Below are 18,059 nucleotides of genomic sequence, written 5' to 3'. Positions count from 1 at the left end.
GGGGGATGGGGTGTGACAGCTGTGGCTACCAATTTACATCATAAGCAATTTTTTGAAATTACCTGATGGACTAAGATTTCCAACAAGTCTTATTTTAAATGGGTAATGTAGTAATGCAGTAATTTTCTAAAAAGTTTCCTTTGAAGTTTAAACAGTTATTAATCACCCTATCAAAAGTGAGTCTAAGAACGTCAAGATGAGGAGACAAAATACAACTGCTATGCATACAGAGACTTTCCAAGCTCTTTTGGTTGCTTTTGAAAAAAAAAAAAAAAGCATCACATTTCACTGGAGAAGTGAGTTGAAAAGGACATTTAAGGTCTTCAAGACCAATCCTCCACCAGATGCTTGAATTTCCTCATCAAATTCATTTCTTTGCTCTTACAAAATTGCTAACTTAACAGTATTTAGGTAACAAAGACCAAAAACAGAAGCACAGATTCAAACACAAAGAAGTTATCAAAGCAATATAAACTGTATTATTTTTTCAAGAGCAATGTTGATCTTTTCTGTCAGACCTACTTCAGAACTATAGTCTTAGGGAGCTCCAGGTGAACAATGTAAACACCAGCCTGGTGTAACCTCAAGATTGAAGTAAACCGAACCTCCAAACCAATGGAGAACAATTTCTTTTGCCAGCCTAAAACTTAAACCTAGGTTAAGTCCATAATATACATTCCTTCCTTCCTCTCAAACCCCCACTTAAAAAACAAAACAGAAAAACCCCCACTACAGTATTATATCTTTATTTTCAAGCATATATATATATATACACACACACACACATATGCTTGAAAATATACATATATATGTAAAAGCATATACACATATATATATCTCACAAAACCAATGACATTGGTATTACACTTGCCTGCATAAATTATGTACACTTTTCTTTAAAAGTGATTCCCATCTTTCCAAATGGATGAAAGGCAGCAAGCTAGTCCTCAGCAGGCTTAGGAGTGGTCTGCACTGCTTTCCCCTCCAAACAGCTGCAAGTTAACAGAAGCCTTAGAGCCCAACTGTGATTTAACGCTCACTGGAGCTAGGATGGGGATATCTTGGCTATCAGGACGATTAAGCCAAAAAATGAGTGCCTGTGGTTGTCTGAGTGGTGCCCTTCAGTGGCAGGTGCTTATGCCAAATTTCATCTGACGCCCTTTGGGTACCTGCCTTGGGTTCTGTGGAAGGCAAGCAGCTGAGGAAGCCTCAAAACCAAACTGCTAATGTGGAAAGAGGGCCTGCTCCCAGTCATGGTCCCCAATCTACTTCTCCTTCGTTTCCTAAGGCTCAAGGACCAGACCAAAATGTCCACTGCTGTAACAGTAGGGCCATTCAGCTGCTCTGAGGTCAATGCTTTATGTTTAATTTCTATTGCTGCTTTTGTAGGACCCTCCCCCACCAGATGTTCCTGGTGAGAGAAGGGCAGAAGAAAAGTGGGGTTCTCTTGTGGCTGCCATATGCATATGAATATGTATAAAAAGTGGTCAAGCCCAGATGAGGGTCCTGCTTCTGGTTTATGTACAATAATTTAATCAGTTGTATACATTTAATACCTAAAAAATTAATTCACGATCAAAGTCCTTCATGCATTTTATGAGGAAGTTCTGGATTAAAATGATGGTCAACCCAATGTAGATGTTGCCTGGGAAGATGATATAATTTCTGGTAGAGAGTCATCAGTGCCTGTGGTTCACACTTCCTTAAATTTTTAGTTTCTTTGTGGTTTCAAGTCTTTTTTTCAGCAGCTCCCCAATTTCCAGAAGTGAGTGCAGATAACTGCTCTGCACCTTCCCTTGCACAGTCTTTGAAAACTTTCTCTCTTCCTACAAAGGAGACAAGAATTAGTGGTCCGCTCAGAAAGCATCCCCCCCGGTTACAGTTCCTCGGCTATAAATTAAAATGACCATTACCAATGGTCTCACTGCAAGCTCCATTGGAATAGCGTGTCATTTTCAATTTCATAAAATGCAAAGGCTAAATCTCATTACAGATGTATATTTTTCCATGTGATTTTTCACTGAGACCCTATTTCTTTCAAGTAAGCTTTGTCATTAATATAAAGTAAAACTGACATTTCTAAGTTTTCCTCAAAAAAAGTAGAAAATTGTTACTAGTGTGGACATAAAATCAGTATTTTGTTATAAGCTGTACAAAGTGGGAAAATCGTGATTTCTGATTTTCAGTTTCATCAGAAAAAACATAAAAAATTTATCATTATTATTATTATTATTATTATTTTAATTCTTATCTGAGGACATGCTTAGAGAAGAGAAAGGTAGCCCTTCCAGTGTGGCTCAGTGGTTGAGCATTGACCCATACACCAAGAGGTCGCCGGTTTGATTTCCAGTCAGGGCACATGCCCAGATTATGGACCAGATCCCCAGTGAGGGGCATGCAGGAGGCAGCCAACTGATGTTCTCTTTCATCGATGTTTCTTATCTCTCCCTTCCTCTCTCTCTAAAACCAAGAAAGAAAAAAAATGTTTTTTAAAGAGACAGGGAGCCCTGGCCAGTTTGGCTCAGCGGTTAGAGCATCGGCCTGCGGTCCGGAGAGACCCGGGTTCGGTTCCCACTAAGGGCACGTACTTCGGTTGCAGTTTGTCCCCGGCCCTGGTTGGTCGTGCGGGTGGCAGCCACTCGATGTGTCCCTTCACGTCTATGTTTCTCTCTCTCTCTCCCTCTCCCTTCCTCTCTCTCCCTCCCACTCTATCTGTACAAAAAATGGAAAAATATCCTCGGGTGAGGATAAAAAAAAAAAAAGAGTAAGGGAGAATGAGAGAGAGAGAAAGAAACATCGATGTGAGAGAAACACTGATCAGTTGCCATCCGTATGTACCTGCAACCCAGATGTGTGCATTGATCAGGAATCGAACCAGCAACCTTTCAGTGCATGGGACGACATTCCAACCAGTCGAGTCACTCCAGCCAGGCAAATTTATTATTAATGTAAACATTATCACAGCCACTCTTTAAAGGCATCAAATTGCCCTGGCTGGGTTGGCTCAGTGGTTAGAGCATCAGCCTGCAGACCAGAGAGTCCTGGGTTCAGTTCCCACTAGGAGCTTGTATCTCGGTTGCAGTTTGTCCCTGCCCCAGTTGGGGTCGTGTGGATGGCGGCCACTCAATGTGCCTCTCTTACATTGATGTTTCTCTCTCTCTTTTCTCCCCTCTCTCCATCCCAGTCTATCTGAAGATAAATGCAAAAATATCCTCGGGTGAGCATAAAAATAAATAAATAAAGGCATCAAATCTACCAGTATCATCTTTTTTAGTTACAGTATCAACAAGTCTCCTTCCATATGGAAAAGTCTATGGGTTCCAGAGGCCAAATAACTAAAAAAAGACCAAAGCTTTCTTCAGCCTACTCAAATGTGGGAGTTAAATATTTGCTGCTCATTTGACCTGTGGCAGAGACCACAAAAAATAAAGGAGATGGAGTGTTCAAACAGAAAGGAGGCTGACTGAGGACTGGTTAGGTTTACATGAAGTTGGCTGTATCCCAAAGCCTAAAAGGACCAGGTGAGAACATCCTATGACCCAACAATATTACTACTTGAGATCTATTCTACCTAAGAAACACAAATGTACTTAAGAAAGTATGTACAAATACATTTCATTCAGTATTGTATGTAAAAGTAAATTATAGAAACAAGCTGAAATGTCCAATGGCTGTGGTGCATTCATATTTTGAATACTAAACAGTTGTTTAGAAGAGTAAGATTAACCTATATGCATTAGCCTGAACAGATCTCATGAATATAAGGTTGAGTGAAAAAATGTCAAGCTTCAGAATAAAATAGAGTATATCATTTATTTAAAAAACCTAACAGATAGTAGAGTATATTATAAATTTATATTAAAATCAGATGATTTTAAAGATACAAAATAATACTGTGTATTTTCTCTATGAATACAAATGAAACAAAGAAAAAGGGTCTTGGCACACAACCAGTTTCAGCAGATACCCCTGGGGAGGAGGCAGGGGGATCAGGACTGGAAGTAGAAGTCCAGAGGCCTTATTCATTATGTTTCAAATTCAGAAAGAAAGGAAAGAAGTAACCTAAAGGAAGCTGAATTGATGTTTTTTTAACCCCAAAAGACAAGTACCCAGCACTATATGCATCCTATATTAGGTGGCTGGTGCATGCATAACTTTCACAAAAGCAGGCCATAAAAATTTAATCTCATTATAATCCCAAAAAGTAAGTATTACTATGATTTCCATTTTATAGTAATTGAGACCCAAAGGTTAAGTGACTTTCCCAAGGTCAAAAGAGGACAGACACAGGGCTTGAAAAATCTAGAGTAGCCCCAAATTAAGGATAACCTCTAGGATACTCAAAAAAGAGAAATCTTATTTCTCATTTTAGAAGGCAGACAGATCTTTGAACAAGAACCACTCAGTCACAGCAACAGGCTGTTGTGCCTGTCACCTTCACACCCGGCAGTCCTTCCCACACACCATGTGTTTTGGGCTCTGCAAACTGGCTCATGGTGCCCCACACAATTCACTTTCCTGCCTCCATGCTTTTGTCTGTCTCCTTCTACTTGGAATTCCTTTCATCCATTCCTGTCTGTCTGCCTGGTAAAAACTTATTAATCCTCAAATGTCCTCTCCCTAGTAAGACTCTTTTTGACTAGCTCAGATTTTTGTGCCTATATCCTATCTCCAAATTAATCTGTATGCATCTCTCTACAGCCAGGTCTTTGATCCACATATTTCTACAAGCCAACAACAGCAAGCTCAATAAACTTATATCTACTAATTAAAAATCTCAGATACCCAGCAAAACCCAACCACATAAAGCAATGGACATTCATTCAAGTGTGCAATCTTTTAATAAAATATTTTGTGTTTTTAATAATAGGTACTGTAATTTTTAGTTTTTGTTTTTCTATAGTATTCGGGAAAGGGGATGTGAGTTTCAAATAAAGAATGACTTTGGATTTGGTCTAAAAAGTTAAACAGCTCCAAATCTGCAACTACAAATTACCAGATTTCTTTCTTTTTTTTAATCATCACTCGAGGACATTTTTTCCATTTTTATGTTCAGATAGAATGTGTGTGTGTGTGTGGGAGAGAGAGAGAGAGAGAGAGAGAGAGAGACTTCGATGTGAAAGGGACACATGGAGTGGTTGCCACCCGCACGACCCCAACCAGGGCCGGGGACAAACTGCAACCGGCATTATGTATGAGCATGTGCCCTTAGTAGGAACCGAACCCAGGTCTCTCTGGACCGCAGGCCGACACTCTAACTGCTGAGCCAAACCAGCCAGGGCAAATTAGCAGATTTCTTTACATGTAAGTGTTCCAGAAGGACCAGCAAGTGTCTCTCCTCTCAAGTGGAAGTTAGAAGGCAAGAATCCTATCTGGGATGTACCTACTTCTCTAGGATTCAATTACTAGGCCTTTAAAGGGTTCACAAGTGCCTGGAAGTCATAAAGGCTAGTGGCAGATACAAATGTGTTATAGGAATACAGAAGAGGAAGAGGTGAGAATGATTCTGGATGCTGGGACTGAGACCGATTTGAAGCGGGGAACTGGGAGGTGCTATTCTCTATTTTCTAATTCTCTAACAAAATGTTTGTGTGTAAAGAAACAATGAAATAGCCCTGGCCGGTTTGGCTCAGCGGTTAGAGCGTCGGCCTGCGGTCCGGGGAGACCCGGGTTCGGTTCCCGCTAAGGGCATGTACCTCGGTTGCAGTTTGTCCCCGGCCCTGGTTGGTCGTGCGGGTGGCAGCCACTCAATGTGTCCCTTTCACGTCGATGTTTCTCTCTCTTCCTCTCTCTCCCTCCCACTCTATCTGTGCAAAAAATGGAAAAATGTCCTCTGGTGAGGATGAAAAAACAAAAACAAAAACAATGAAATACTATCAAATGAAAAAAAAGAATAAGGTAGAAAATTACTCATACATAATGGTCTCCTATAGACTAAGTACAAAAATCAAGAGACAAAACAATGGTATGGGATGCTATTACTTGTACTTCAAGGCAAAACATGGGGGAAGGAAAACAGACATAACATCCTTATAGATGAGTGATAATGGCAGTTCCTTCTTGGAAATGGAACTAACTAGAGAACAGGTTAGAGTGGAGGGAGACATTTTGCTGTATTGTCTTTCTTTACTCTTTGGGGAAAAAAAAATTTGTTTTAGTCATGGGCATATTTTACTTTTCAAAACAAAGTAAGGCTTTAAAAAAAGAAGACAAGCCCTGGCTGATTTGGCTCAGTAGTTACAGCATCAGCCCACAGACCAAAGGGTCTCAGGTTCAATTCCCAGTCAAGGGCACTTACCTGAGTCACAGATTCCATCCCCAGCCCTGGTCAGGGTCATGTGGGAAGCAACCAATCAATGTGTCTCTCTCACATTGATGTTTCTCTGTCCCTCCCTCCCTCCTTTCCACTCTATCTAAAAATCAATGGAAAAATATCCTTGGGTGAGGTTCACAAAAAAAAAAAAGACAACAAAAATACTAAAGAAATAAATAATGCATCAATTAGGGCTTCTTCTAATCACCACTGAAGTCTATAATAATTCTAATATACATGGAAAGCAGATGAATATACAGCTTACCAGGCTAAAACCAAACTTCTAGTTTCCCATCTCAATGTGTCTGCTCTCTTTAGTCAGTCTTCTGGAAATGTTAAATACTCTGAATCCCTTCCCACAGTAACCACCCACCACCACTGTGTTGAAGCTTTATAAAAAGAGGAGCTTTGCAATCTTTTATAGCTGGTGTGCCAACCAAGATTGCTTTCTTTCCCTTTCCTGGGAAAGTCTGGGGCTAGGATGATGCCTGCCATCAGATTATTGGATGAGTTCCCTCATCAGCAGAGGCGCAGTCAGACAATACTCAAGGGAAGCATTCCCTCCAGATCAGAGTTTCATCACTGGAGCACCTAGCTAGAAATGGGCAGCATCAGCACTGCCCTCTGGCCTCTATCAAACCCTAAACCTACTCTAGGTTGGTAAATGTTAACTCATCTGACACCTTTAAATCTTCAATTATTTCTGACTAAAAGCTTTTATTTGATTTTTTTAAAAAGAATCCACATTTTTTTTTTTTTTTTAAATCCTCACCCGAGGACATTTTTTGTTCAGGTAGAGTGGGAGGGAGAGAGAAGAAGAGAGAGAGAAACATCGACATGAAAGGGACACATCGAGTGGCTGCCACCCACACGACCAACCAGGGCCAGGGACAAACTGCAACCAAGGTACATGCCCTTAGCGGGAACCGAACCCGGGCCTCTCGGGACCGCAGGCCGATGCTCTAACCGCTGAGCCAAACCGGCCAGGGCAGAATCCACATTTTAAAGGTAAGACTTTACAGGGATTTTGCCAACAGAATCTTAAGAAACCTGCCTAAAATTGCTATCAGGAGAAATCTGATGACTGCACCTTTGATTCTATTCTTAGTTCCATTCCTTTTCTGGCTGGCTTGCTGTAGCCTAATTATTACTGACATAATTACTTCTGATGTCCAGCATCTCTTCTTTGCTAGGGTGGCAAAGAAGTCAGTCAACTCAGCAACAGGTAAATTCTCACTTGAGGAGATTATCCCTGGACTTCAAAATTATATCTGGCCCTGGCCGGTTTGGCTCAGCGGTTAGAGTGTCGGCCTGTGGTCCAGAGAGACCTGGGTTCAGTTTCCACTAAGGGTGCATACCTCGGTTGCAGTTTGTCCCTGGCCCTGGTTGGTCATGCGGGTGGCAGCCACTCGATGTGTCCCTTTCACGTCGATGTTTCTCTCTCTCTCTCACTCTCTTCTTCTCTCTCCCTCCCACTCTATCTGAACAAAAAATGGGAAGATGTCCTCAGGTGAGGATTAAAAAAATATATATATATCTGGTTTCCTCTGGTGCTCAAAACAGAAACAGTACTAACTCTATTCCTAATTCATCATCAGTTTTCACAGTAAAACAAACAAACCCATGATGTACAGAAAGAAGGGATGGGGCAGGCAGGGAGAGGGAGAGTAGGGGGCTTGGAAATAAAGGAGGAGAGGAATCTACCACTGCCACCCCCACCCCCAAAATAACAAACTACTACTGCAGGCACCTTCGAATCATAATTCCTGTAAGGGGAGAAGGATGAATTGAAAATTACCGTGTCCATATGATAAAGATAAGAAAATTTGAATATTTTTGTATAACTTATTGCTGATCACCTACATTCTCTTACCAGTGAGAGAGAAGTGTCTTCTAAAATAAGTTCTTCAAGTTTAAGTGCAATTAGATGTGTTTCAAGCCCTTTAATATGATCCACAACATTGGAAATTAAAGTCTGAAGCCCAGTAACATAGTCTTGAAAACTGGTAAAAACAGGTGGCTGAAAAAAAGATTTTTTAAAAGTTGAAAGATTATCAAACCTATTTCCTGTGTTTACATCACATAAACTATTCTAATTTCATACTATAGCATTACTTAATACCATTAACAGCAACGGGGATAGATAGTTTCGGGCATTAACACAGTCCCATAACCATGGTAAATTTAATTGCCACCAAACTATGCTAACTCAGCAACAATGACTTAAGCATTTTTTAAATGAGAGTTTAGTTCACCCTGGGGAATTAGAAATGAAATTCCAATAGAAAATTATCTTGGTCATTACATAACTTTGGTCTGAGAATCTCCTGAAACACTAAAGGAGATGAGAGGAACCAAGACTTCATTTCTTCTCTCTATGTCTTTGAGATTTCCTCTAATGTTAAAACAAAATATTCTAACAGAAAAATGATGGGTGACTAACTATAGCCAAGAAAATTCTGAAAAAGAGTAGTTAAGGGAAATTTGCCCTAATAGATATTAGAGTATTTTATACTTACATTAAATCCAGAAGGTACTGGCATATAAAAAATTGACAAAGTGAAAGTAAACAAGTCCAAGATAGACCAAAGAATATAAGGGAATTTGAATGGTGGTATTTCAAAACAGTGATTTCAAGTGAATAAATGGTACTGAGATAACTAGACATTTTTGAAATATAAAATAATAAATACCAAAATAAATTCTAGATAAATACTTTGAAGTACCAGAAGAATATTTTGGTAATGGCTTCTGCAATCATAAATTGAAAAGGCCCTTGTAAACATTATATTAAGCTAGAAACGATTAAATAATCTTTTTTTTTTTTTACTTACTATATTCACACACAAAAAAATCATTCAAGTTAAAAGACTAACGACAAACTGGAAAAAACAGAATCTTCTACTACCACAATAGGAAACTTGGGCAAAGAGGGAACAAAAAATATAGCAAAGAAATCTCAGCAACATATAATACAATTAAAAAAACAGATAGCCCTGGCCAGTTTGGCTCAGCGGTTAGAGCGTCGACCTGCGGTCCGGAGAGACCCGGGTTCGGTTCCCGCTAAGGGCACGTACTTCGGTTGCAGTTTGTCCCCGGCCCTGGTTGGTCGTGCGGGTGGCAGCCACTCGATGTGTCCCTTCACGTCGATGTTTCTCTCTCTCTCTCCCTTCCTCTCTCTCCCTCCCATTCTATCTGTACAAAAAATGGGAAAATATCCTCGGGTGAGGATAAAAAAACAAACAAACAGATAAATACAAGAAAACCAGCCAATCAAGTAATAAGCCAGCTTTTCATTCAAGAAGTCAGTCTTCTTTGAAGGTTCAACATCAAAAGAAAAACTGTAATGCAAATGAGAAAAAAGGGAATACCAATGTTTACCTATCAGATGGGTAGGGATATAGACACACTCAACACTGTTGTGGGGTGGAAAAATGTATATACATAGTAATTTCAGATATAGGAGATATCTAAGGAAATCATATTATAAATTCATCTCTGTGTATATGTCCATATTTTGACAGCAGCATACTTTATAATATTTAAGAAATTAGAACCAACCAAATATTCATCAATGGGAATAAATTATGGTATATTAATACAACAGGATAGCATATAATCATTAAAAGTAATGAGATATACATATATTTACTGAAATGAGATGTTCAAGATATCCTATTAAATAGAAACAAAATAAAAACAAAAACTAACAAAAAGGCAAGTTGAGAACTTAGAGAGCATGATTCTGGTTTGTTTGCAGTGGCTGTCACTGGTTGGTGGGAATATGGATGATCTTCACTTTATTTACACCTTTAGGTTACTTTGATAATCATAAAAATAGGAAAGCTATTTTTATTTTTGGAAATTAGAAAAGCAACAACTTCAAAAACCACAAAATCCAAAGACCAAAAAGCTTTTTTAACAAGTTCTAGGAGTATACGGTTCCATTAGCACAAAGAGTAACACAGCAACTCTGATTTATACCTTTGCACTCATGATTGTTAAATTATCTTAGACACAGTGAAGGAGAGAATGGTCCTTCATTTAGCCTCTCATCCAAAACTAAGTACACTTTGTTTCTGAATGAATGGTAGCACCCAGCACAGTGACAAATATAAAGAATTCCTGAATTTGTTATTCCTGAATTGTGCAGGAAATCACCATTACTGCTAATACCATCAACATTCTCAAATAACACTGGTTACTAACTATATTGCTCCACTGAACAAAAACCTTCTATTAAAAATGATAGGATAAATTCAAACATTAAAATAGCATGTCATATGCAGAATGAATCCTAAAGAACTTTCCTTAAGAAAAAGGATACAAATTATATTAATGTTTCACATTCAAAAATTAAATTGAAATAATAAAGATGGGAGGAAACTCCAAAATCAAATACAAACAAATGCAAATGACCTTTATTTACACCCCACTAATAACATAATCTGTTTTTCATTCCAGTGCTTTTACAAAGTACCTCAACTGTCTACATTCACTGGAATGTGTGTGTGTGTGTGTGTGTGTGTGTATTGTAATGTCTAAAAAATGCTGGGTGGAGCATAGTCTAAGAAAAAAAAAAGAACTGCAAAAAAACCTGAACTTTATTTAGTGAGTTTGTTACTGAAATGAGTAGTGGCACTGATACACCAATTCCAAAACTATTTGGTATTTATTGTTAAACAGCAAATGAACAAATATATTGATGCTGTTGAGAACCAGGATTCTCACTCTACAAAAAGGAAGCTATAAATATGAAATGACAGAAGGAATGGAAGAAAGAACAGTGATGCTCGACTGAAGCTAGAAGTATCAGTAAGAATTAATTATTTAAAACTCTGTGTGTGTGTGTGTGTTGGTGTGTATAAGAAATTTCCCTGTCTCTCTCCTAAGACATAAACTAGAAATTATTAAACCCTAATAGCAACTAGTACACCTAACACCTAGATCTTGTTTTGAAATACCATTCCCCATAAACACACCATGACTTCTTGAAAAAATCTCTGATTTCAGTTCAATGGGAAAGTACAAAGTGCTTGGAGCATTTTTGCTGTTCCAGAATGTGAGGGCTCAAAATTGGATGAGGATGTGTTCAAGAATGAGAACCAGCTTAAACTGGCTTTCATTAGGCCAAATTTAAACATCCAAAATAAAATGATGATAATGTATTATAAGGTAAATTAAAAAAAAAATGAGTCCACGGTGATACTCGAATAGATATTGGTATTAAAAATATACATATGGGGGCTGGGTGGAGGGGGGCAAAGGGAAGGAAAATGAGGGACATGTGTAATAGTGTCAACAATAAAAACGTGGGGGAGGGATATATACACATCCATATATATGAATGGGCGTGGGACAGCTCTGTTTTATAGAATAATGAGTTAATAGAGGTAATAGATTGACAGAATTTTTAAAAATCACAATTGTGTGGACACAGACAATGATGCTAAGGGGGGGGGGTTTAAGGAGGGAAAGGGAGAAACATCTGTAACAGACATAAATTAATAAAAATTGCAAAAATAAAAAATTAGGTATTCTATTAAAAAAAGATCACCATTGTGGCCCGGCTGGTGTGGCTCAGTGGATTAAGCACTGAACCATGGACTGAGAGGTCCCAGTTCAATTCCCAGTCAGGGCACACGCCCGGGTGGTGGGCTCAATCCCCAGCAGGGGGAATCAGGAGGCAGCCAATTGATATTTCTATCTCTCTCTCTCAAAAAATCAATTAAAACATATTTTTAAAAATCACCATTGTGGAATCGTCAATGCAATGATGATTCGTGTAAGTTAGACTAACAATGGATGCTAAAACCAGTGGGTAAAAGGCTGGTGGGAAAGAGAATATTCAGTCTCAAAAAAATCATTCCATAGATTACTTATTAATTACTGAGGGAGTGAAGGAGGGAGTGATGGATGGTACCTTTACAACAAAGGTATTCAGTAGATACTTCCTTTATCAAATAATTAAATCTGAAGTCACCAATAATGGCATAGCACAACATTAGTGCCTCCTTATTTAATTTGCTAAAAAGGACACAGCATCTATGTTTAATCTAAATCTGAGGAAACAACTAGCCAAATCTGGATTGTGGGCCATTCTACCAAAAACCTAGCTAGACTCTTCAACAAAAAAAGATAAAACAACAGGCTAAAGAAGGGTTCTAGATTTTTAAAATGTCAGATCCTTTAGCAGGATTCTAGTATTTTGAGAAAAGCTCTGAAGGATAGAATTATTGTATCAACATTAAATTTCTTGAGTACTCTGGTTTTGTAAAAGACTGACCCTGCTCTATACTGGTGTGTTAAATAGCACAAAGTTTGTGCTTTTCTTTCAAATGATTTAATAAACAAAGAGGGAACAAGGGAGAATGAAAGAGAGAAATAAAACAAATTTGGTAAATTAACAAGTGGTGAGACTAGGTAAAGATATTTGGGTGTCATTATACGGGGTCTTTCAACTTTCCTATATGTAGGTGTGTAATTAAAAAAAAAAAATTGGGGAGAGAAAATAAATGCATAGAGGATCCTAAAGTCTCTTACAACATGCAGAAAAACAAAAAGTAGCATGTAGCCAGATTATTACTTGTGTTTTCTCTGTTATTACCATGATGATGCTGGTTTCTTTTTTCTTCTTTTTCTTTTTCTGTAAATTTAACTTGTATGGTCGCAGGACACTCTCACAGTAACTGGACACCCAAAGGATAATAGAAATAGTCTGAAAGAGGAAATATTACAAATTCATTTATACTCAAGATATCTATCAGGAACAGTTAAATGTACTGGATTAAACAAAGAGATTGACAATTGTTCTAAATAAATCCCTTCAATTTCTCCTCTAATTCTCCACTCTCTAATTTCTATGATCACCACACTGATCCAGACTGTCATCATTTCCTGCTTACAATGCTCTAACAGCTTATATCTTTATCCTTTCTTCAGGCTCTCCCAACTCTAAATCCATCCTCCACTTGATCCAATTTCCTTTCTCTTCCCTGTAGGAAGTGAGGATCTATTAACATCCTTTTTCACTCAAGTGAGAAGTACAAATTCCTAAACATGGAATCCAAAGGTTCTTTACAATGTCTCTTCCTATCCACCTCTTCAGCCAAGTAAGATAGTACCTTACTTGCAAACCTTAACTTAAACACATATGGAGAATCTCCCCAGTTGGTGAGCACATATCCTCTGTATTAAGCTAGATGTTTACATGTCTTCTCTTATGCTACAGTGTATACATGCAATTATTATTTATTCATTCAGTAAGTGTATCTTAGGCACTTACAATGTGCCAGTCATCAGAACAGAGAATACTGCCCTCAGGAAGCTTACAGACTAGTAGGCGAAGTAAAGTAAATAAACATACCATAGAAATTAAAGAAAAGATAATGGGTTATGAGTATCTGTGATCCTCCTGTCTGCTAAAGAGGAAGAGAATTTTACTACATCAGCTCCTGGATCCTCCTTCATTCAACACAGAATCTCAGTAACTAGAGAACAGCAACCACAAATAAAAGAAGCTGGAGGAATTAATTTAAACTACATAATAGATGAGTCAAAAAGGAAAATGAACAGAAAACAGCTAGATTGGGAGTGGAGAAGAAATCTTTAAAGAGGTGTAAAGTGAATTTCAAGAAATTTACCTAAGCATTATGAATGAAATCTTGGTCTTCTTGGAAGGAGCTTCCTCAGAAAATGACTTAAATTGTTTTTTCAATTAACAAAAGGTAGGGGTCAGGGGTTAAATTATAGGTATATGGTGCCTATTATCTGTTCATTTTTCTAAAATTGTTTAATCCTGTATACAATTAAGAAAAATCTAGTTTTTCAGAAAGAAAACAGAACATACCTCAACAAAGAAGACTAGATTTTCTAAGAAAGTAGGGTGTGTTTTCAAGTTGCCACCTTTAACTTCTAACAAGTCACCTTTACATTTACTGAAGACATCTGAAAACAGAAAAAATATTTCATGGTTTTATTCGGCTCTTGTTTCAGTGTCATTTTTAGGAACACAATGCACAATCTACTAAAGAATAAGCACATATTGCCCTGGCTGGTTTGGCTTAGCAGTTAGAGCATCAACCCATGGACCGAAGGGTTGTAGGTTCAATCCCAGGCCTCCGTCAGGGTCATGCAGGATGTGTCTCTCTCACATCAATGTCCCTGCCTTATCTCCCTCCCTCCCACTCTATAAAAATCAATGGAAAAAATATCCTCGGGTAAGGATTAACAAAAAAACAAACAAAAGAATAAGCAAATATAAAAGCTTAATCCAGAAAGCCTCCCCTCCAAATATCAAAGGCTATCTATGTTAAGTTCTTTGAAAAGCCACATGACTACTGCTCTATTGTCTTCAAAATATAAAAGGTGGCTTTATAATTTACATATTCTAGGGTCTAAGCCTTTTCACAGATAGGCCATTGTCATAATAAAATTAAGACGCCAAGTGTATAATTTAGAAGAACTTGTGCCATTAAGGACTAACAGACTAAAGTGCGTGGTAGAGATGCACCTTCATAACAAATAACACATTTAATTCTCATAATCTTGATCATCTTTTAATTCTCATTCTTCATTTGGATAATAAAAGACTCTTGAAAATCCTGAAAAGACCCTTATAGATTTAAAATGCTTATGCATACCCTTTTATCAAATAATTCCACTTACACGAATTTAATCACAAGAAAATACTCAAATAAGTACCCAAACACTTGTGTCCCAAGATGCTCATTTCACCATTGTTATAAATATAGTTATAAATAGTGCTATAAGCTCTGGTCGGTTTGGCTCAGCGGAAAGAGCATTGGCCCACAGACAAATGAGTCGCGGGTTCGATTCTGGTCAAGGGCACATACCTCAGTTGCGGTTCATCCCCAGCCCTGGTTGGGGTTGTGGGGGAGGCAACTGGTCGATTTGGCTCTATCACACTGATGTTTTCCTCTGTCTCTCTCTCCCTCCCTCCCTACCACCCACTCTATCTGATGATAAACAAACAGTATCCTCAGGTGAGGAATAAAACAAACAAACAAAAAACTACTATGTATTTCCATATACATATGTATGAGCTGTTTGGGTGGTATCAAGGCATACAGACTCCAAAGTGTCAATGGTTCTTACGTACCTCTGAAGAAATGGGGCTGGGAAAGGGGGAAAGACCATATGTACTTGTGTAGTGTTTTATCGTAGGTATCTACTGCTTTTGTAATGAAAACTTTTTAAAGTTAATAACAAGTCTTTAAACATACCAAAAGTATGCATTACTTTCAAATTTTCATGCAAGTTTTGATTTCAAAAAATAAGCTATTATCAGACAATCAGATACAAAAGGGGAATCCACAGTAAGACCGCTTGCTTACCTTTTAATTGTTCTAGTAAAGACTTAAGACTGTTCTCTACTCGCTCCTGGATCTCCACTGTATCCTCTAAAATTGAAAATCAATGAAAAACATTCATTTTTTAAGCAATTTAATACATGAAAGCAACACATGGGCAAAGGCATTTTCTTTTCTCTTAAGAGTCTTAGGCACCTAACCCAGCCAGTGCAGCTCAGTGGTTGAGCATCAACCCATGCACCAAGAGGTCACTGGTTCCATTTCTGGTCAGGATACACGCCCAGGTTGTGGGCCCAATTCACAGTGGGGGGCATGCAGAAGGGAGCCAATCGATGTTCTCTCTCTCCCTATACATTCCCTTCCCTCAAAAATCAGTAAAGAAAAAAAAAAATTCTTAGGCACCTAAATTCTATTATTGAGAGACAGAGAAAGAGGAAAGAAAAAAATAATAAAAAATAAAAATAAACTGAGAAAAGAGAAAGGAAAATAAAGTAATTAATTACCTTCTGCCAAAAGCAATACCTAAAATTCTCTAGGACAACTAGAAATCTATGTTTCAAATACTCTAAATGATAGGATGTACAAACTTTATGATTTAAAAGGAAAAAAAGCAATAGTCTGTAGGATATTTGTAATTCTCACTGGTTTGAGAGCTTAGAAAAAAACTCTTCTCCACAAAGTTAAAGGCTTCATTTTTATTTATTTATCTTCACCAGACATCATTTTTGCATTAATCTTCAGATAGAGCGAGAGGGAGGGAGGAAGGAAAAGAGAGAGAAACATCGATATGAGAGAGACACATCGACTGGTTGCCACCTGCACAAGCCCAACTGGGGCAGGGCACGAACCGCAACCAAGGTACATGCCCTTAGCGGGAACTGAACCCAGGACTCTGGTCCACAGGCTGACGCTCTAACCACTGAACCAAACAGGCCAGGGCAGGGCTTCATTTTTAAATAAAGAATTCAATCTGAAATCCAACAATCGTTTAACAAATCAAGAATTTCTTCAACTTTTGAACCTAATAAGATTTCAAATATGGAAAGGATTTAAACTTCTAAAACATTACTTTGTAACCTCTGAATGTACTTTCTTGTATGTTAAACCAGACATTTCCAGAACAGCTTCCAACTTCCATCTCCTCCAAATTTTTCCAAAAAGTTAATTATATTTTGTTGCATTTAAATAAGTGCAGTGTTGCATGACAAAGACCCAGTAAATACACTCATGCAAATACACACTTACCTAAACCATTGGTATCCAGCTCATAAATATCACAAACAAGATAAAAAGAACTGGTCTGACATTGAGAACAGCCAGAATTAAAGAATCCACCCATTCTAGTAGGCACAGGACCAAGGAAAGGATACTGAAAAAGAAAGGAAAAAGTGATGTTCTCTAAATTCATACAAAATAAGAAAACAAATTACTGTAACTATTGGATAAAAACCTATCTTAGTGATCAAATTACAAACCACTGATCAGCAAACTATAGTCGTTTCCCTCTTATACACAAGGGATACATTCCAAGACCCCACTGGATGCTTGAAACCGTGGATATTACCAAACCCTGTATATACTATTTTTTTATACACACACACACACACACCCCTATGATAAAGTTTAATTTATAAATTAGGCAAGAGATTAACAATAACAAAAAAAAATTGAAGTTATAAAAATATACCATAATGAGCCCTGGCCGGTTTGGCTCAGCGGTTGGAGCGGCGGCCTGCGGTACAGAGACCCGGGTTCGGTTCCCGCTAAGGGCACGTGCCTCGGTTGCAGTTTGTCCCCGGCCCTGGTTGGTCGTGAGGGTGGCAGCCACTCGATGTGTCCCTTCACATCGATGTTTCTCTCTCTCTCTCTTCCTCTCTCTCCCTCCCGCTCTATCTGAACAAAAAATGGAAAAATGTCCTCGGGTGAGGGGGAAAAAAATAAATAAATAATACACACACACACACACACACACACACACACACACACACACCCCATAATGAAAGTTATGTGAATGTGGTCACTCATTTCAAGGAACCCTTTGTTAAAAAGCCTTAGTATAGGATTAGTGCTTTCTAGAGCAACACACTGCTGCAATTAGAACATGGGTTTTTGCTTAAGTCTTCCACCTATAAATTTAATGTCTTTTCCACCTTAACTAAGCATTTATTTCGCACTATGTCCATAACTTTTGCAGTTTGAGATACGACAGAAAAATAGCACAAATTTCTTTTTCCTTCTTCACAATTTCATGGATATAAGGTTCATTCTTACTGTTGATCTTAGCAACCTCGGCATACGATTTTTTTCTTTCCTTATTTCATCTTTTCACTTAAAGGAACCCCTTTATGGCTTCTCTTTGGCATACCAGAATTGCCAGCATCACTACTCCATGCTTTGGGGTCATTATTAAATAA

General features: G+C 38.1%; 1 protein-coding gene across 3 annotated transcripts in view; it reads right to left on the bottom strand.

Moving 5' to 3' along the window:
- Nucleotides 1-821: 821 nt before the first annotated feature.
- NAA25 (N-alpha-acetyltransferase 25, NatB auxiliary subunit) overlaps nt 822-18,059 on the bottom strand; it is a 92,128-nt gene continuing 74,890 nt past the window's right edge. For all 3 annotated transcript variants that reach the window (XM_036277063.1, XM_036277062.1, XM_036277064.1), the window contains 6 exons: nt 16,891-17,014; nt 15,670-15,735; nt 14,163-14,260; nt 12,921-13,031; nt 8,187-8,333; nt 822-1,826 (listed from right to left, as the gene is read on the bottom strand). In XM_036277063.1, coding sequence (XP_036132956.1) covers nt 1,704-1,826; nt 8,187-8,333; nt 12,921-13,031; nt 14,163-14,260; nt 15,670-15,735; nt 16,891-17,014 — 669 coding nt within the window. In that variant the 3' untranslated portion in view covers nt 822-1,703. The remainder of the gene's footprint in view (nt 1,827-8,186; nt 8,334-12,920; nt 13,032-14,162; nt 14,261-15,669; nt 15,736-16,890; nt 17,015-18,059) is intronic.

Source organism: Molossus molossus, unplaced genomic scaffold (assembly GCF_014108415.1).
Source record: "Molossus molossus isolate mMolMol1 unplaced genomic scaffold, mMolMol1.p scaffold_m16_p_22, whole genome shotgun sequence".
Taxonomy (NCBI): domain Eukaryota; kingdom Metazoa; phylum Chordata; class Mammalia; order Chiroptera; family Molossidae; genus Molossus; species Molossus molossus.
The sequence above is the reverse complement of the archived record's forward strand: the minus strand, read 5'-3'. Positions and strand labels throughout refer to the sequence as shown.